This window comes from Lepidochelys olivacea, assembly GCF_965140295.1.
Source record: "Lepidochelys olivacea isolate rLepOli2 genome assembly, chromosome: 12".
NCBI classification, from domain to species: Eukaryota; Metazoa; Chordata; order Testudines; family Cheloniidae; genus Lepidochelys; species Lepidochelys olivacea.
Window position 1 is genome coordinate 24678734 of NC_140422.1, and position 21794 is coordinate 24700527.

General features: G+C 41.8%; 1 protein-coding gene across 2 annotated transcripts in view; it reads right to left on the reverse strand.

Moving 5' to 3' along the window:
- GARRE1 (granule associated Rac and RHOG effector 1) overlaps window positions 1–21794 on the reverse strand; it is a 105678-nt gene that overhangs the window by 44495 nt on the left and 39389 nt on the right. Inside the window, exon 2 of one of the 2 annotated variants that reach the window (XM_084644902.1) lies at window positions 12904–14215. The exons of the other annotated variant lie outside the window; for it this stretch is intronic. Coding sequence (XP_084501028.1) covers window positions 12904–13398 — 495 coding nt within the window. The 5' untranslated portion in view covers window positions 13399–14215. The remainder of the gene's footprint in view (window positions 1–12903; window positions 14216–21794) is intronic. 2 annotated transcript variants of the gene reach the window in all.

Genomic DNA, 21794 nt, shown 5'->3' on the forward strand with positions numbered 1-21794 from the left:
AGGAAAGAATTTTCTGTAGTATCTGGCTGATGAATCTTGCCCATATGCTCACGGTTTAGCCGATTGCCATATTTGGGGTCGGGAAGGAATTTTCCTCGAGGGAAGATTGGAAGAGGCCCTGGAGGAAGAGGCCTTCCTCTGTAGCATGTGGCACGGGTCACTTGCTGGAGGATTCTCTGCTCCTTGAAGTCTTTAAACTACAATTTGAGGACTTCAATAGCACAGATATAGGTGTGAGGTTTTTTGCAGGAGTGGTGGGTGAAATTCTGTGGCCTGCGTTGTGCAGGAGGTCAGACTAGATGATCATAATGGTCCCTTCTGACCTAAATATCTATGAATCTATCTACGAATCTACGGTTGGCTAGGAGACTCCATCCTATCCTGGTAGATGATGACTTCACCTCAGTTACTCATGTCTTTGTCATAGGGTGACCAGATGACAAGAATAAAATATCGGGACATGGGGGGAGGCAGCCACAGGCTCACAGCCCTACACCACTGGAGCCATGGGAGAAGGAAGATACACAGCCTAAGGAAACCGTGGGTTGAGGACACACGGCCCCGGCTCCAGTCACAGCCCTGCTGCGGGTCGGGGGCTCGTGGCCCCTGCTCCAGCCCTGCTGCAAGCTGCGGGTTGTGGGTGCATAGCCCCGGCCCTCACCACAAGCACACAGCCCCGGCTCCCACCCACAGCCCTGCCTCAAGCCGCGGGCACAGGACCCCAGCTGCAGCCCCACCGCTTACCTGGGGGATGGTTCCCACCCACTGGGAAGCACCTGGTAGGTTCCTCTGGTTCCTAGGGTCAGCAGCAGCCAGCGGAGTCTCCACTCCACATGCTGTGCTTGCCACAAGCACTGGCTCCAGCTGCCATTGGCCGGAAGCTGTGGGAGCAGGGCTTACTTGGAGGCACGAGTAGCACGCAGTGCCCCAGGGTCAGGGTCAGCCAAGAGGGGTCTGCGTCCTTTCTGCTCCCACAGCTCCCATTGGCTGTGACGGAGCCAGTGGTTGTGGTAGGTGCAGCTAACAGAGACCCCTCCCCCCGGCCTTCCCATGCCTAGGGGCCACAAGGTCCTGCTGCCCACCGTTTCCTGGGAGCCACCCCAAAAAAGCACCGCTGGGACCCCAAGTGAGTGCTCATCATTGTACTCCTCTAGCCCCAAGCCAAAATATCAGGACAAATGGCATCCCAATCATACATCGGTCGGGACACGGAACAAACAACTAAATATTGGGACAGTCCCAATTTGTCAACTCTCGACTGGATTACAACAATACAATACACCTAGGCTTAAAGTCTTCAGCACTTAAACTCCAACTAATACACGACACTGAAGAACATCTCCCCAGCAACGCAGACCACTGCAAGCATATCAAGCCTGCCCTCTGCTATCCACACTGGCTTCCCATATAATACTAAATCAAGTTCAAGCTCTCAGTCCTCATATTCAAAAGCACTGTATGGCCGGGCCCCAGATAGCTAAAAGACTGCCTAAAGCTCCAGGATGAAGACTGTGGGCAACAAGTAGAGTCTTCTGGCACAATGGTATTCTCTACAATAAGGGTCCAGCTCATCTGTATGGGAGACAACCTTCTCAGGGGCTGGTCCAAGACTGTGAAATAAACTCCTCCAAGAACTAAGGACTATCTTCCCACCATTTTACCACCTTCCACTCCAAGTGCAAGGCAAGTTTCTTTGACCTTCCTTCTCTAACAAATGCATAGCAACATACATTGAAAAAACCCCTACTAAAATAAGATAGACCACTGCACACGCTTCTCCCCCGGGGAGAGGAGGAGAGAATACATAACGTGACAGATGTTAGCCACGTTGCTTAATGCATTACTTGATGGCACTCAGGTATTATGGTGATGAGTGTAGTATTAGAACCTATACAATATAAAAATATTTGCAGAATCAGGATTTTAGAATGGATTCCTTTGAATAACCTATAAAAAGTTACCACTCCCAAATTCTTACTCAGAAATCTTCACAGGAAATTAGACATATTAAGGGCATATTTTTTTTTAAAAAAAAATCTCAAAAATTTAGTGTCAGCTAGTGGCTACCCTTTCTTTCAGAGTAGGGAACAGAAGAAAAAATTATCAAGAAACAAGAGTGTTGGCCCAGTAACTTGTTTTTTTCCACATACTTCTCAAATAATGAAGTTACCTCTGATTTAACCATATAAGTCAAAACTTAGTTTGGTGAACTTAAGATACAATAGGTAGTAACAGCAGCAAAGTGGAACAGACGAGGCCACCATTTTTGTTTAGAAAACTATCCAAGGAAAGTTTCCTTTGACTTCCTACAGGGTTTCTACCCTATTCAAGCATTTCCATTTTACATCCATTTACATTCTACATTGTTATCTTGATATTTGTCTATACTGAGCTAATACACTATTTCCTAACCCAGTTATCTTTCATCATAATTGTTCAAACGGTAGCAACCACAGGTTAGGTAAAGTCATTTCAAAGAGACAAGAAGTGATCAGCAGATAAGGACTGGGAAAATATTCAGAGATACCACAGCAGTTTCCATGCACAGAAAATTAGATTTTGTCGTCTTTATTTCGGGCATACAGTCATTAATATTTTTCTATCAGCTATTATACAAATAACTTAGTGGTAAATCACACCCATTTTGGTAGTGACTGATGCGGACTGGATCACATTCCATTTGTTTTGTCTGAAGCTCACAGAAATAACGTCTGCTTTACAGCTGCATCTGTCTTCACGCCTGGATGCTTCAAACAGAAGAACTACTGATTTGGAAAACCAGAGATGGCTCAAAAAAATCTGCGGCCTTATTTCATAATAAGGTTCACAACAACAAAAAAAGATCAGTGAGAAAGGAAAATTATATCTGCATTCGCAAAGTAGGTTCTAGTTACCCCAATTAAGAGAAAGAATGCAATAAATTTGATTTTTTTTCCCCTAAATGTACAAGAGTAGATCAGAATCATAATATTTAGTTAAATATCTGCTCTGAAATCCCAGAACTTTTACTAACCTGGCTTGGTTTTATCCTAATGTTAGACGCTGACATTTGTGGTCACCTGATGTGAGATATCAAAACAGTATCATCCCCGAGGAAGGCAAAAATCAACATGTTTTGTGAATTCACAGAGCTGAACTAGTTGCCCAGAAACTCATACATTTATTCATTCAAGAGAGACTGAGAATTGAGCCAAGATAAAAGTCAGAGACCAAGAACTACAGAAGTTAAAGTGGAAAGGTTCTCCAGTAACTAGCAAAAATTAGCATTTTTTCCGATTAAAAACCCCTCACTTGTCAATACTGTACTACTAAAGATGACTGTATTAGACTATTAGCCTACAAAAAAAAGGAGACCAAAAAGGAACAACACTGAGATTGCACCAATATTTATAACTGGTATATCTTGGTAGTATTTCCTTATTTTACCTGCTAGTGCGTGGTATAATCTGAGTGTCCGGATTATATGGGAACACAGCATGACCGAAGTTATCCTAATCATCCCTTTTGACTGACATTTGACATTGTTTGACAAAGTTAGACAAGGCCAAGACACTCATCCAGTCACACTACTGGGAAAAACAGAATAGTGCAAGTGCTAAAAACAAAATTTGTGCAAGGTACAGACTTGCCATCTTCAGTCTTGGAGAAATGTAAAGCAGTACTGTTGAAATGGGGGACTAGAGACAGTTTACAATTCTGATATTTTATGAACTGGTAAGATCAGAAATCAAATGCTTTATGCCACTGGAAATCTGGAGTTCCTAAACCAAAGCAGCTCAGAGAGCATACTATCATGGTGTTGAATCTCTACAAGTAAAGAATGGCAAAATATTTAAGTATTGAGTACTACCTTGACTACTAGGCACTGCACGTATGGTAATATTCTTAAAGTTGACAGTAGTGACTAACAAAGCTGTTGTGGAAATCAAGCAATTTCCTGCAATTAAAAATAGATGGTTTTGGTTTGTGTGGAGCCACAGTACATTTTACCTATTCAATCCAATGCTAGAGGTCAGTATGCAGGGTTACGTTTTGCCAGTCTGACCTCACCTTCTCCTGAAGTGTTATCTTTATGGGGTCACACAGTTGTCCATTTCACAACTCTATACTAAACTATGTGCACTGAAAAGCATTACATAAATTTCATTGTTAACAAGAGATTCTGTGCAGATTTCCAGACCATGGAATTTTATAGAGAGTGGATTCTGTACAATGTGAATGAACTGGTGGTAGCTACAATTAATCACTAATTTGCAATTTAGCAGAATGTGTCAGAAGCTGTAACTCCAATGTCTACAGCAAGGTTATAAATTTCTCCTGAATTCCACATTCCTCTTTTATATTATGACAATTTTCACTTAAAAAAAAAAAAGAAAAGTTAACTCACTGAAGTTTAAGATCTGGCTTCCAACTACCTTTATTTCTTCACAGTGTTTATTCTCCCTTCTTCAGCACTTTTGATAATGGCTTTGGGGATGATCAGACTGCATATAGGCTCTTTGCCAATTTGAGGGGCCAGATGGGAATAGCTAATATAATTAAGGTAATAATCAGATATTGCTCAAACTGGAGGACAAAGATTATATGATAACACCCTCTCCCACATGCCATTATACAAGGTGAACAATATGTTCCTCATTTTTACAGTGCCAGTAACTTCCATGCAATTTAAAAAGTGATCTTACAACATCCCAAGTAGACAACTGTAGCAAGAGAGTCTGCTTTTCCAGAACAAAAAGTTACCTTTCCTTCCTTTAGATATACAATAAGATTTATAAGATTCCAGTTTAAGCCATGTTAGTGTTTATAGTATCAGGAGAGAAGGGCAACATGACAGCATTCATTCATGCTGGATGAGTCTCATCTGGATGAAATCAGGAGCTAAATCAGCAAGCCATGCAACAGGTGGCCAAAAAGACTGAAACTGGACTTTACTTGTTAGGAGGAAAAACCCCACACTTTAATTTTAAAGCAACTACATGCTGAAGAACAGAATTTTTATTCAGACATCCTTTTATTCTATGAACCCTTTGATTGAACACAAATCTTAAGTACTTTTAATGTACAGAAGCAGAAAATAATTCCCATTAGCTTTACATTGCAACTCAATTTTAGATCTAATTATTTTGCGCCCCAACTCCTGTTTTCTTCTTGTTTATGACCAAGATGAACATATGGCCTGACATCACAAGAGATAGTAACTCAATTTATTAGCTCCACCCATAGCCAAGACAAGATTTACACTGCATATTTCAGAGTGGTTTGAATTGTTTCACATTAGTTTATTCTTTATTCCTCTCTCCCCATTGTATTTTATTTGTTTGTGCATAGACCTCTCAGTAGGATGGAGGAATGTTCAAACATTTATCACTATAAAAATCCAGCTTTTAACATGTATTTTATTTTTATTCTGACAATCAACAGAAATCCAATTTCAGTGCACTGTTCCATACTACTAGGGTTTAAGGGAAGAGAAGAGGGAACTTAAGGAACATAAATATATACAGTAATTCCCCTTGATTTCCTTCCACTTTCAATACAATCTGTTTCTCGCCACCAAAGGCGCAAGACTCTTAAGAATTTTGGTTTGATTTTTTTGAGAGTAGAGGGGGGAAATTCAGCATTTGCAGTGATGAAAGTAAAGAAGCTCGACACAAAATGTGCATGCTCAGAGCGTCTCACCAATACAGTAACTGGACCAGGAGAAGTTACCCCCTTTTATACATTGGTAGATGACTCATTATGACTAAGCCATTTCTGTTCTGCCAGAAATAATTTATTACAGTGCGATTGGCAATGATTGCTATAGTTACAGCTACATTTGTTTCATTTTAACCCAAATCAGCTGATGTTAATCAGGATTTGAAAAGTGTCCTCGGCACCTGCTATCCTGAGGTCAAAGCATACCAGCCCAGATTAAAAAAAAATACACCAAGACTGCATCCCTTCCACCAAAGCCATGACTATTCAACTTACATTGCCTCATCTTCCTTCCCCCTGAAAACACAACATCCTCCTTCCTTCTCCATCAAATAAAATCAACTCACACAGTGTTAATAAATTCTGGGTTACCCCCTAAATTACTTCTCCCCATCATCCCCCATATATGATAATTTGGGGACCTCTTTGCAGGAGGGTTCTTCTGGGGCTGTCACCCCCCTGGACATGCACCCTCTGCATCCAAATGCTCTTCTACATAGGGCCGGTTCACAACATTTTGGCACCTTGAAAGGTCTCAATTCTGCCTTCTTCCTCTGTTACTCCTCTCATAGTACTGCTCTACTACCTACCCCAATAAAGGAGAACTAACAACTTAAAATTTTGTTTTGCCTTGTTCAAAAATTTTTAGTAACACTTAACTTTCAAACTCCTGAACAGCACATCAACTTTTCTTGTCTGCATAGTAAACACTGGCATTTTTATCTGTTAGAATAATCAAAGTGGTGCTTTCCATGCCTTCTTGGTTGCAAAGATTAGAACTGCTTCCTGAAGGTCCACAATCTGGGCCAGCTCATGCTCTCTTGAGATGGTTGCAAGGCCGACCAGCCTCTCCTGTGTTACTGTGGAGCGTAGATGTGTTTTTATTAACTTCAGCTTGGAGATCCTGTGTTCTCCACTGGCAACTGTTAAGGAAGTGTTAGAAGTATGCGCAGAGCAACAAAAGCATTTGGAAAGAGGGTGGTCATCTTATTTGTGCACATATATTCCAGAACAGCCTTTGGAGTTGATCCTGCTGAAATGTATCTTGAAAGGGCTTTCAGTTCATACCTAAGTCACTCGCATCAATGTTGCACATGTCATCATGTGTCAACACTGTCTCTAGTGCCCTGCATTACTGGTATAGGTCTTCTTCAGGTACAGTGAGGAGTTTTGGAATACCATACAACATCCCAAATATACTGCCATGTTCCTTGAGCTGCATGAAACATTTTTCAACTGACTGTATTGCACAATCAAGCACCTGGTTAAAGTTTTCTACTTTGAATTGTTGTTTGGGGTCTCTTATGGGATTATCCCGTGCCTTGTAATCAAAATGTCGTCTTCTTTGGTGACTCTTGTATTCTTGCATGGGTGGGAAAATAGCTTCAGTGTAAAGTTCCTCTGCCAACTTCTGTGCACTCTTCAGAATATTTTGAAATCCCTCATTTGACCAGTAAGACTGTAGGTATGACTTTGCTTTGTCCAGTTGTTCCATTGCTCCAGATATATCAAGGTCAACACCTTGGAGTCTCTTGCTTACATTTATTTCAAACAGTATGTCATGCCACAACACTAAGCCACACAGGAATTTGAAGTTATGTATGTTTCTGGTGATTCCATTTCCCTCTGCCACTGTTCTCCCACGAACAGTTCCTGTCAGAACTGTTATTATTATCCTCCATAATGGCAACTATGGCATCATCTATCTTCCCAATTTGGTGTTTGATAGGCTTTATCGCCTCCACTCGACTTTCCCATCGTGTGGCACTCAGTGGTTTCAGTGTCAGAGAGGATGTTCCCAGACGTTGCTTCAAAATTTGCCATCGATGAGTTGATGTAGAGAAAAATACATAGATGCTTTGAATTACATTAAAAAATTCAGCAGCATCACGAGAAGCTGATGCTGCATCACTGACCACCCAGTTCAATGAATGAGAACTGCATGGGACAAAAAAAGTTCGAGGGTTTAACTCTCGGATCTGTGTCTGCACACCTCTATTCTTTCCTCTCAGTGGCACCATTATTGTAGCCCTGACCTCTCATGTCAGCTATCGCAATTCCCGTATCCTCCAGCTTTTTAAGAAGCACATTTGTCATACCAGCTCCTGTAGGATCATCAATGTCAATAAATTCTAGAAAATACTCTCCGACAGTCACCATTGCAGGGACATTTTCACTGGGTTCTGTTGTTGTTACAAAAGGCACCATTAAAGTAATTTGTTCCGTACAGCTGAGGTCAGGTGTGCAGTCCAGAATAACAGAGTAATATCTTGCTGACTTCAGATCTGCCACAATCTTCTGTTTGACTTTTGTTGCCAGTAACTGTATGATCTCATTTTAAATTGTTTTTCCAAGGTAGTGGTACGTGTACATTTTTGGGGTGGTGACTCTTCTTAGATGCTCCTGGAGTACAGCATCACTCTCAGCCATCAGCCCCACAATTTTAAGGATGTTTCCATTGTTTGGCACATACAGCTGATCTGAAGTGCCACGCAGTGCTAGGTTTTGGGTAGCAAGCAATGAGCCTTTTCAGAACATTTTGCCAGTAAAGAGACTCTGATGCAATCTCCTCTTGATGCTGATCATCTGTGGTGGCCTTTAACCTTAGTCTCATCTCAAGCTTTTTCCACCTGGAATGCTCTCTGGTGATTTGCTGCCTTCTCTTGGCATGCCAGATTTCTAGCCAGATTTTTCCAGTCCTTTGTTCCCAAAGAACCCAGTGTGGCTGGAGCATTAGACTGGAAGAGTTTGCAACAAAAACGGTATTCAGCATTCTAGGTTTTTGAGTACATAAAGCCATGGCCTCTCCACTTTGTCACCATTGGGGATTTCATGCCAGTAATGTGTTGGATGGAAACTTCTACTTTCATTGTCTTTGGGGAACACAAAGTTTTTCACTTGCTGTTGCCCATGCAGTACAAGGAAGTCCCTCAGCCTACTGCTCAAGTGGGTCCACTGTCATGGATCATCTAGACTTAAGGAACTAAACTCAGCAGCAGCTGTTTCTTGCGCTTCCACCGTACTCTTCTCTGATCTGCACTTTTCTTCAGGAATTTGCATGGTTACATCCATTTGAGATGGAGATATGGATGCTGCAGTAGCCGCCAGGTCACCTGCACTCTGACTAACTGGAAGATCAGGCATCTCCTCACAACTCATATCCTCACGGGGGCCGGAAGGCTCACCGTGAACAATTGTGTCTATGTATCTCAGGAGAGCTCCTTCCTGCTTAGATAGAAAAGTTTCCTTTGATTTCTTTCTTTTTCTGAATGCTGCCCCAGACGGATGTTTTCTTCTTTCTCTCACGACTGCTGTTCTGTGCCAGCTATAGTGGCTCTCAACACTCAGTTGAAGGGGACAAATAAGCAGGCTGGTAGCAGGGCCTGAGTGAGGGAGCATATCAGCGTCTTAAGGGCCTAACTGGCTCCTACTACTTCAGTTGACTGCCTGTTCTCCTCAAGTGGGTTCAGGGAAGCAGCAGGAAACAGGAAGCTCCCTGAGAAGCTGGTGTTAATCAGTCCAGGCTCCTGGGGGTGCTAGAGAGGTACATAAGAGGCTCCTCCTCCTCTCTCTCCCTTCAGCTCCTGCTGCTTTCTGTTATTCCCTCTCACCTTTCCTCCTGCCTGCCTGTAATGTCTCTTGTGCCCTCCTTCCTCCAGCATAGCACTCCACCACCTCTGTGCATCTAGAGCAGAGAGAATACATATGCACCAGTAGCATACACAATTTTCTACACTCTGGGTCCTGGTGGCACCCCCCGACAGTCTGGCACCTGCGGTGGCTGCCTCAGTTCGCCTCACGGTAAGGCCAGCCCTGCTTCCACATGGGTGGACTGTTCTGCTGTTTGCTACTCCCTTATATTCAGGAAAAGCAGTATCCTCAAATACTGTGCACCACTCTCCCACCCTTGAAGGAAATGGTGCCTGTCATGCTCTGCTCCTCTCTTTCCCCTTTCCCTCTAAAAACTGAGCTAGTGAATCCTCAGCTGGACTCAGGCAGCTAGCTCATCCAGTTTTTCTACTCCCCCTGGGTGAACAAAAGAGTGGGGTTTCAAATCCTGCACATACTTTCAGGAAACTTTTACCTTTCCACACTAGAATTTTCCATTTTCTCTCTAGGCCTGAGGGGGTAATTTTTAAAAAATTAAAGTTTGAGCAAAACCAACTCAACCCATATTGAGCAAAAGCAGCATGGAACACCTGTCACATTAAGCAAAAATTCTTGCAATTTTAAAAATATGACAACTTTAATGTTTAAAGGGGTCTTTATAGAGAGTTTAAATTTGGTATGGCTCTAGTTCAGTTTGGCTTGTGGTATATGAGTGTTCCGGTAAAAAGTGGTTTGATTTGACTGAGTTATAAACATTTGAAAATAGTGTTCTGCACATCTTCTCACTAAATTTGTGACTAGTGTAGCTAATGAAGACAGCACTGCCTAGGGCCTGAGTGCTAATTTAGCTACCTAATAGTTTAATGCAGGTGACATGGGGCTGAAGCCCAAGCCAAACCTCTGAAGACCTTGTAAGGTACAAAGAGCTAAGAGTTGATGGGCACTGTGCAAGGTGAACAAGAGGGAGTCCCGCTTTAGTACAATTCAGAAACATTGCAGAGACTGAGGCTCACAAAAAGGGGATTCTCCCCAAGTGACTTCTAAAGTCTGTATGACAGGTTGTTCAGGTAGCATCTGGAATTGTAGATTGGAATTTTCACGTTTTGTTGCCAATTTTTTGCAGGACAACAGAGCTTCAAAGTCTGGGAGAGTGAAGTTCCTCTATTTTTTTCTTTTAGAAAACTTGCCCTATTTTGCATAAGCATTGAGATAGTCTTTAATTTCACGATCACAATACTATTCCTCAAAGAGTACAGCAGAACATAAGATTGTGGAAAACACTAGACAAACATGTGCAGCAGTGTGTTCTACTGTGTGTGGCAAGAAAATCAGAGTACATGAAAATCATTTATATGACAAATGTATAGTAAACCAATCAGATTGTACAATAAAGTATATAAACCACAGTAACAATGGAAGTTTGCTGGAATATTATAAGCCAAATTTCTCAGATCAATTAGCTTTACTATTAACTGCTTCATCTCCTAAAGTGTACCTACAGAAGGCTACTTGAAAAGACAGTGTATAGTACAATGTAACTCACAAAATTATTTGACGTCTGAGTCATTAAAGATCTCCTAGACCAATGGTTCTCAAACATCATTGCACTGAAACTCCCTTCTGACAACAAAAATTACTACGACCACCCCCCCCCACATGCGGCTGAAGCCACAGCCCAAGGGCTTCAGCCTTGAAGCTGCAGCCTAAGCCGCCGCAAGTCTAATGCCGGCCCTGGATTTGCTTGGGCTTCGGCTTCAGCCTGGAGCCCCAGCGAGTCTAACACCAGCCCTGGTGATCCCATTAAAACGGGGCCGTGACACACATTTTGAGAACTGCTGTCCTAGACAATGACTATAATGAAATTAGTTCAAGCATAAAATAAAATTCAAAATTTGTATGTTAAGATTAGAGAGACACTAACCCTAACCTTTTGTATGCAATTTGTACCAACGTGATGTACATGTTTTGTAATACAAACATCATACAAGCACTAATTTTTCTTTCTAGCCGAAGCTGGTGAATCCAAATACTACAATAGGCAGCTCATAAATACTAACAATAATATAGATTTATAGAAGATTAGGGTTGGAAGAGATCTCAGGAGGTCATCTAGTCCAACCCTCTACTCAAAGCAGGACCAACCCGAACTAAATCATCCCAGACAGGGCTTTCTCAAACTGGGCCTTAAAAACCTGTAAGGATGGAGATTCCACCTAGGGAGCCCATTCCAGTGCTTCACCACCCTCCTAGTGAAATAGTTTTTCCTAATATCCAACATAGGCCTCCCACACTGTACTTGAGACCATTGCTTCTTGTTCTGTCATCTGCCACCACTGAGAACACTACAGAGCACATACGGATAGGTCTCACAAAGACTACAAAGTTTAAATACTTTTTTTTCAATATGCCAATGACCAGAATTTTCTCTTAAATTAGTTCAGATTACAGTTGCTATAGACTAATGTGTATATATTATAATTTAAACCAAGTAACTATGAAAAATAATCCCTTTTCACACTCTTACCAACAGTCCACGTCAATAAGAAGCAGTAAATAAAATACAATGTAATTTATACGGTACTGTCTCTCTGAGATTATGTCATTAGAAATACTAGTTCACACTTTTCTCCTTTATAGGATTCATTTTACTGATGGTTGGTTTAAAAATACATAATGCTTTAAGTTAAGTCACCCTGTACAGTTAAATATTTTCTTAAATCACAAAAAAAAATTTCCATTTAATGACAGAATTCCGATCTGTAGCTTATTTTAAAAATCTTTTTACTTTTTTCATGCTGTTTTTGGAAAAGATTATGGGTATGCTTCCCGAAGAGACGAAGGGAGCAGAAGCAATTTTTTTCTAGGTGGCTGGCTGGCTGAGTTCCTGTTTGAATTATTTTATAGGCTGCTGGGATTTTTGTTATATTACTGATTACATATTAGGAAGCCAAGAGACTTGTATAGAGACCTTTACTATTCAAAACTAAATAATAAACAAACATATCTGTATGTCATTGATGTCCCTTAAAAACTTTTCAGTAACTGAGTGATCATTCACATACAAACACACTAAAAGTCATGCATGTGAACAGTCTGTCAAAAGTCATGTTCTCCATGAATAAAGCACAATTTGTTACTTCTGACAGAACAATGATACTGGGGAAATAAACCATACAGTAGTATATTTTCTTAACAAATGACTTCAACATGGTTCTCGTACAGCTCAAAATCAGTGTAACTGAAGAGACAAAGTTTACTTTTTCTAGCTGATAAATATCTTATACATGTATTGCAATTTTTTTAAAAATGATTTTACCTTGCACAGGAAAAAATATTCAATATGTAATTTAATGTATCACAAAATTATGCACTGCAAATCTCTTTACCATATTTTCCTCCTCTGAAATTTTGAAAATAAAAACATTTATAAATTTCCTCCTTTTTATTTTGGAAAGAATTCTCAGGAAACGTAAAAAGCAGAAGGCGGTACACCTTTGGTACAGTGGTGATGGGGCCGATCTTACAATGATAAGTACAATAAAGAAGGGGTCAGGGAACTTCACATGCAAAATATCATAACCTATGGTAACTTACCTCAATGTCCTGTAGGCTGAATTCCTTTTGATCTTTGAAGTTTGCAGCTCCAGCACTCAGCTCCATCAGCATTTTTGCTATTTCTGGTTTTATTGCTGCCGTGAGCCGACTCGCTGCTTCCATGACATGTTCCTGCACGTCTTTCAATTGCATAGCTGCCTTTGAATAGTGTGAGTTCCTAAATACACTGCTGAAAAGGTCTGTAAGGAAAGTGCTCGCACGGCAAAACACATTGAGTGCATCCAGATATTTGGAGATTCCCTGCTGGATGTCTGCAATTGGAGTAGTATGGGACACAGGGTGGTTGCAGCTGCCTGCAGCAGCTGAGGAGACCAAAGGGGAAGCCGGGGTAGTGGATGCCAACGGTGCGCTCAGGGTCCTGCCTAGCTCAGGCATTTGATACTGCTGGTGTTGCTGCACTTTTTGCTTGGACCCGCCAAGCAAAAAGCGCCTCTTATAGTCCATTTTACTTTCCTGTGCACTACAGCAATACATAAGTGAGTAGTTGTTCAAAAATTCCTTGGATTAGCAATCAGTTGTCAAATTCCTTCCTCAGAAATGTAGTTATGTATAGTAACAGTAGAGGACCGTGTACATATGTTTCATAAAAGGCATTTCAAAAGGGCAGGCGTCTGTATAATCTGTATCAGCAGTGAAAAAGGCAGCAGATTTGCTGACTTAGTATTTTCAGTGTTCAGTGCAGCCCTGCTGCAGTTACAAAGTGAACTCAAAAAGCAAACTGAAGTATCTCAAAAAAAATTATCTCGTTTAGTATTCCACTCTGTACATAAGATGCACTATGAAGGGAAGAAAGTCAACTCCTATAATTTCCTTGCCCGCACTTGTTGACCCCTGACGTAAAAGTTCATAAAACGTAAATCATCTTTTAGGAGTAATACCTTAATGGAGCTTTCCAACTAGTAATACCAGGAAGAGTGGAACAAAACCACCGATCAACAGCGATTGTAAAAGCAGTGCAGAGACTCTTTCCTTGAAAAACAAAGTCCTTATGTCAGCAGATCAAAGATCTTCCATGTCTTGACAGATCCAGTCTGTCAAATCAGTTTGTTTGTAGTGTCTCTTCTTAATACTGAAAAAAAAAATCTGTTTTGTTTTCAGAAGACTTTGCAAGTACAACTTATTAAGAACTAGAGTGTTTATTATTGCAAGCCTTCTCTTTTCCTTCTGTACGATGAGGTAGTTGTTTCCAATATAACATTAATAAGTGGTGCTTCCAGATTGAGTTTGCCTTCAATTGTAGAGTCTGCAGCAAGAATGCACAAATGTATTTGTAAGGCCTCTAGGTCATTTCCTGTCAGGGGAAGGGAAAAAAGTTAAAAAGGTTATGGAACAATGAGAGGTTTTGTTAAGATTTTAACTCCTACTGTATCCTGGTGCATTTATCTTGGGGTAAGCTGTCAACAGTACATCTGATCAAAACGGGAGAGGGCCATTTACATTAAATTTTTAAAAGAAAGGTAACAATTTAATAAAATCAAATTAAATCCAGAACTACTGCATATTTCCTTGTGAGTTATCTCACACTTAATGGATTTATCTTAACTGCCAAATGTAGGACTTGCAGTTCAACAATGGTGCAACTCAAGCACTGGCCGCAACAATGGAGAGCTGTAGCACAGACAGGGCCCTGCAGGTTTTAACCACTGTGGGTATGTCTACACTGCAACGTTAGCCCAGTGATCATAGAACTTGAAATAGCAGACCCTGGTTTTGTTAACCTATGGCTTGAGGGTCCAGAATAATTTGCCACCCCCAGCTAGGAACTGTTGAACCATTGAGCCCAACCTAGGGTTCCAGCATCGACATTGCATTATGCAGCTCCAAGTCCAACCACCCATCCCAGACTTTCTAGAGCCCTTCCAAAATGTGGCCGCTCTAGCCCTTTCTTCGTGATGCAGCATGAGAAAACTTGACTGTCCAGAGGACAAAGAAAGTCAGCCTGTGGGAGTGTGGAATACTTTTGCAGGACTCCCAGAGTATGGGTCCAGTGGGGCGGTGTCTACCTGAAAAGCAGTAGGCCTCGAATTGTGGATCCTGACTTGATTCAGGCTCAGACTCTCCACCCCTGTGGAGTCCTGGGACCTAGGTTCAGCACGATGTGTGTGTAGACAAAAGGGAATTAGGCTTGAGCCTGAGTTCAAACGCTAGGCTTACACTGCAGTGTAGACATACCCCTGTGTTGTCTAACACATTTTAATGTATCTGTTTAAGCCGGGGGTGGAGGGCAAACTTTTTGGCCCGAGAACCACATTGGGTTTTGGAAATAGTATGGAGAGCCGGTTAGGGGAGGCTGTGCCCCCCCCATCTGCCTCCCCCCTTGCTTCTTGCTCCCTGACGCCCCCCCCCCAGACTCCTGCCCCATCCAATCCCCCCCCCCGTTCCCTGACTGCTCCCCACCGCCTCATCCAACCCCCCCTCCTTCCTGACTGCCCCCATTCAACCCTCCCCGTTCCCCACCCTCTGACCATCCCGACCCCATCCACACCCCCGCCCCCTGACCACCACCCCGAACTCCCCTGGCCTCTATCCAACCCCCCCGCTCCCTTACCAGGCCGCACAGAACACCGGACCCAGAGCGTTGTGCCAGTGTAGTGTAGTAAATTGCTCTCCATAACTGCTACCAGTAGCACATTCCTACGTGGAGCAGTTTAATACACTACACCAGCAGCATGGCGTACTGAGGCTGCGGGGGAGGAGGAACAGCAGGGGAGGGGCCAGGGGCTAGCCTCCCAGGCCAGGAGGCTCAGGGGCCAGGCAGGAGGGTTCCGCGGGCCGGATGTGGCCCACGGGCCATAGTTTGCCCACCTCTGTTTTAAGCGGTAAATATACCCCCAAAAAAGTCTACATCACAATTTGTTGCAGGAATTTGAAGACCCTGTTAGATCCAAAGAACCAGCTAAACTAAACCAACTAAAAAGAACATACACAGATCCTTCATTTTCTTTTAATATTTAAAATTTTGACTCTTGGTGGAATTCTGAGCCACTGCACAAGTGCAGAATCCATGTGCCATGCAAGTGCATAACCTGGTCAGAACCAGTATGTGATGGGGTGGGATCTGAGTTATTACAGAAAATTCTTTTCTGGATATCTAGCTGGTGAATCTTGCCCATATGATCAGGGTTTAGCTGATTGCCATATTTGGGGTTGGGAAGGAATTTTCCTCCAGGGCAGATTGGAAGAGGCCCTGGAGGTTTTTCGCCTTCCTCTGTAGCATGGGGCACTTGCTGGAGAATTCTCTGCTCCTTGAAGTCCTTGAACCACGATTTGAGGACTTCAGTAGCTCAGACATAGGTGAGAGGTTTTTCACAGGAGTGGGTGGGTAAGATTCTGTGGTCTGTGTTGTGCAGGAGGTCAGACTAGATGATCATGATGGTCCCTTCTGACCTTAATATCTATGAATCTATGTGCCACACAGAATTTTTTTTTCCTCTGCAGAAAATAAATTCTGCTGGAAAGGTGTTGCAGTTATGCTTTTTGCCCACCAGGGGATGCTGTGGCACTAGAACACAGAGCTCACTGGGAAGAGAAGAAGCTGCATTCCTCATAGTGCCCTGCCTGTGGGGCCAGGTCAGGAGGCACAGGACATGGGGGGGATGGACAGCGTGGGGCACATTGGGCTACTGGGGGATCACAGACTGGGGTTCAGAAAGGCTACTGGGGGACAGACTGGGGTGGGGACTGATTGGGAGTGGAGTTGCAGGGCCACATGAGGACTGGGGGAGGGGGTGCAGGGACACATGGAGACAGGGGCAGATGTGCCTGACAGAGAGGCTAGGGGTCAGCCACGGTCTGCATGGGGGAGGCTCCTTAACAATCCCTCGCCCCCCCACCCCAAATAAAAACCTGTTCCATACTTCTCACCCACACACAATAACCCTCCAAGTTCATTCAACTTCCCGCTCCCTCTAGTTGTCTATTACCCCTGACTCTCCCAAGCCTTTGCACTGCTTCTGAGGGGGGCGGGAAATATGTTTATGTATTGTATTTTAAATGAATTATTTTTCAAAGTTCTTTATTAATATGCCTATTTGTCCAAAAAACATTTCCTGGATCTTTTTTGTTGTATGTATTATTACAGACATACTTGCTGACAGGTATTCTGAAATAAATTACCAAAATAATTGAAACTTGCAAGCCTATATTGTTATTTTGACAAATAAAATATGCAACATTTTAAAATATTGAGTGCAGAATTTTTAATTTTTTGGTGCAAAATTCCCCCTGGAGTATAAAATAAAATCTTTAAGATATACAAACAACTCTCTTGACCTATCAGTCTATATTCTGTCCCAGTAGTAAAGATCAGCTGAGCAGCTCTGTCAGAGTTCCTTACAAGGTACTTTCCAGAACTTTATCAGCAAATGGCCATCACTTTTTGTGGAAACTGCTTCCTCTGACAATCCACCAAAGATGGGTTTTGGCAGTTTTCAGGGTACAATGCCAGGCACGATAATTTGGTCAGACAATAGCTAAACTATTAATAATTATTAACCATACTTTTCTCGCTATATAAATATAATCATCTATAGCGCAAGGACAATATACTTGCAGATGCTCTCCTGGGAGCAATAGCGGTTATGATTTATAAATGGTTTCCCATGTTTAATTTTTTTGTTTTTGTTTTTTAAAACAGTTCTGATGCTTTAGTGAGGAGCATTTGCATTCTTAAACACGTTCCTTTGTCTGTTGACTCAACTTAGTATATGAAAGCTATGACATTTCAAAATTGTTGCAAAAATAGATTTTAGCATTCATTATAATTTTAAGTTTCCACTATTATTTTCATACGCAATAGATTTTTGTTTATTCATGTAAATATTGAAAATGTTTCACATGCACGACTTAATTGTCAATAACCAACTGCTCACACAGAGAGCAGGGTGTCTCCTAACTGAGGAGGAAGAATGGATCCAAGTACAGTGGGAAGGATAACCTGCCATTAAAATAATGATCAATAAGTACAGTTGTCACTCAAAAGTATTTTCAAGAAACCATAACCAGTAGTGGCTATCACTGAGATACTGAACAATAATTTAGAAGCCACTTTTAAAAATGTACATGATGCTAGCTTTTTCCATATGCACACTATTACTGCTTTTTGTTTCAAATGTTACACTGAAGCATTAACGCGTGTTTTCAGGGATTATTTTCTCACTCTCAGTCTCCCAATTCAACATTTCAAAATGCAGTGATGTAATTTTTTTTCCTCCTTGCTAGACAAGTTACAATGCCCTGGGGAAAGCTTGATTAAAATGTCAGTTTTCCTGATTGCGTACAAATGTACTGAGAACAAGAAAGCGGGTTATCAATTTGTACACACAGTGAATATTTGTGTTACTCTGAAGAGTAAAATGATAACCAACATTTGGCCAAAATCTTAGGATTTTTAAGTATTTTTATTTTTGGAACATTTCTGTCTGTTTGAAAAAAGATAACAGAATAATCACTTCACTGTCACATTCCCATGTGCTAGTTCAATGCTCTGAATATGACATATATAGACTTTGCTTTTCAGAATTTTTTGTTGAAGGGGAACTGACACTCATGCTCAGAAAATAAACTACTTCCAAGCAGAAAATTTAGTTATAATTTGGGGCTCAAGTTTCACAAAATAACTTTTTCATTCTTATTGCATTTTTAAATAGTGCCATCATGGGTATATCCATAAGAAAAAACAACATAAGACGACCTTTAGGACACCTGGAAGTCCTTAGTACCCTAAAATCATCTAATCTTAATTGTCAAGAATGCTCCAAACCTTACTGTTATTCTTGACATTGAGTATGTGTGTAATACTACATGCATATATTACACACACCACAATTAAATTTGCAACATATATTTCACAAAATAAAAGTGAACCATCTTTCCACTCTGCCTTTTCTCTCTTTCTATAGCTTTTCTTCAGTCCATAACATTGTTTTCACTCATTTTTTTTCATGCTATTGTTTGAGTCCATGAATCCAGTGTAACTCTGAAAAATCTGTAGGCTCCATATTACAACAGTTTGCTCATTATAGTCAGCCATCTCCTGCCATTTTAGAAAGAACTCAAAGGATTTCATTATGACTATACAAGAACAGCATATTAACAGTCAAAAATGTAAATATCCAGTTTGTACTACACTTTGGAGACAATGGTGATATTCATAAAAATGAGCCGGAGGAAGTTAGTCCCAGAAAAATCTATAACTGCAAATCAAAGTTGAATTCCTTGATGTATGTATTTATAGTAAAATTACTTTGTCTATGTACTATTAACATAAAACAATAGATTTACAGATACGGGAATCTATGAGTTGAAAAATAAATAAGGCTCAGAGTGGATACTGACTGCCTGAAATAGATTTGCTTTCAGTCACTTCCATTTAGTATCCAAGTAAGAGGTTTGTAGACTAATCTTGTGAAATCTGTGGATCATTAAAGTGACATTCCATATTAAAAAAAAAAAAAAGGGGGGGGGGGGGGGCTCTGACTAGTGTTCTGAAACTGATGTGATGGAATTCTCAATGGGGTCTATTATCCTCTCAGTGTGTGGGGAGTTATGGTCATAACTCATACATAAGAATGAGATATGATATGAGTGTCTGTCAACTCAAGCACATTTTTGTAAGTCTCTTAAAAAGACCATCTTATTTCCAAATGGTGTACTAGGGTGTTTTATTTTATTTTAGATTTGTAAGACATGTGCCCGTCAGTTTCTAGGTACATTCATCGTAGTTTAAGAAGTCAAATCTGAATGTAACTAAGTTCAGCTAACTCCTCAAAAGAGAACTCCAAGCCAAAAAGAAGAGGGGGGAAAAAACCGCCCCCCACCCCAAAAGAAAAAAACACCATACGACCCAGTCAGACTACTTACTCAGCAAAAGCCTGAGCAAACAAAACCTGCTGCAGGGCCTGAAGGTCAGCAAACTGCCTGACTCAAGGGCCTCCCGAAGAGCATACACCTGGCCAAATTCCACAATATAAATCCTCTGTGAACCCAAAATCATCCCACTGATATCAGTGGAGTTATTCAGACCACAAGAATGAAAAAATAAAATTTACACACCAGCCCCTGCTCCTCCATCCCCAGAACTCAAAATCGGGAAATTTATGAATGTGCATCTCAGCTGCCTGAACTATTAATATGAATGGGTGGGAAGGCAGAGTGGAAAGAAAAAGCTTTTGGATCAGACCTAAAATAGGTAGCAGTCAGGATCCAAACCTTAAGGCTTCCTAGATCAACACCTAGAATTACGATTAAAAACAAGTTGGTAGCCAGGGAAATCTATGATGTCTACAGCAGGGATCGGCAACTTTTGGCACACAGCCTGCCAGGGTAAGCCCCCTGGCGGGCCGGACCAGTTTGTTTACTTGCTGCGTCCGCAGGTTCGGCCGATCACGGCTCCCACTGGCCACGGTTTGCCACTCCCGCATTGGCATGGGATGGCGAACCGTGGCCAGTGGGAGCCGCGATCGGTCGAACCTGCAGACGCGGCAAGTAAACAAACCGACCCGGCCCACCAGGGGGCCTACCCGGCAGGTCGTGTGCCAAAGGTTGCCGATCCCTGGTCTACAGAATAAGTGTAATAAGTTCAACATGAGAAGAAACCATTACTAACCCATTCTGTAACTGTTGTTCTTCAAGACGTGTTGAAGCGGAATGGACGTGTACACATGTGTGCATGCCCAGTGCACTGTTGGAGCTTTTTCCCCTCAGTAGTACCTGTTGGGGCAGTGCACGCAATCCTCTGCGGCCCTGCACTACTAAAACGGCAGAGCCACTCCTAACCCCCACAGTTCCTTTTTAACTGAACAGACTCTGGAAACACATTTAAGAACAACAGTTATGGAATACGTTAGTAACCATTTCTTCTTCTTTGAATGATTGCACATGTCCATTCCACTTCAGATAACTCACAAGCAGGTCAATCTGGAGATAGGATTGGAATCTACCTCAATAATGATCAAAGGACTATCTGTCTAAATCTGGCATCTTCTCTAGATTCCTGAGAGATGGCACAAAATGTCCAAATGTCCAAAATACACACCTGGACTAGAAAGGCAGCAGAGGCTGTGTGAGATCCAGCTGAATGTGCTAGTTCCCTGTTCAGAAAAGTTGCACACGTTTGTTCTATGAAATAGCCAATGTAAGAAGAGAGCCATCATTAGATTCTTTGAGAAGAGACCAAAAGTCCCTTTAAATTGTCCTTGCAATTGTTTGTGGCAATTGCAGACAAGTTGAATGGTTTAGTCCTGCCCAAGTACTATACTAACACTCCCTTAACATATAAGGATGAAAAAAGACTCCACACATTATAAGAATTAGGTTTTGGGAAGAAAGTTGGTATATATATTGCCTGACTGATGTGGAAGTCAGACACCAGTTTGGTGACAAACTTCAGATGATGTCATAGGTATACTTGTCCTTGCAGACGGTTATACACAGAGGTCCAGAGATTTGAGCATGTAATTCATCCTCTCTCCTGGCTGTGATGAGAACTACCAAAAAGGCTACCTTGTCTGAACATGTAGCTAACAGCTCAAAGGGATGATCCACTAGCTTTGCCAATATGAGGTTCAAGTCCAAAGGGGAAAAGAGGAGCCTTTACTTGGGGATATCACTGGTCCAGGCCCTTCAAAAACCTGACTGACGTGGGATTGGAAAAAAAGAGTGATTACCAATTGGAAGGTGGAAAACAGAGTTAGCTGCCAGGCAGTGTTCCCTCTAATTTTTTTATGTCCATGTGCAGAATGAATTTTATTATGTACACTAATATGGAGGTGATGTGTGGCAGGGTGGGGCAGACGGTTGGGGTGTAGGGGGGTGAGGGTTCTGGCTGGGGGTATGAGGGTTCTGGGATGGGGCCAGGAATGAGGGGTTTG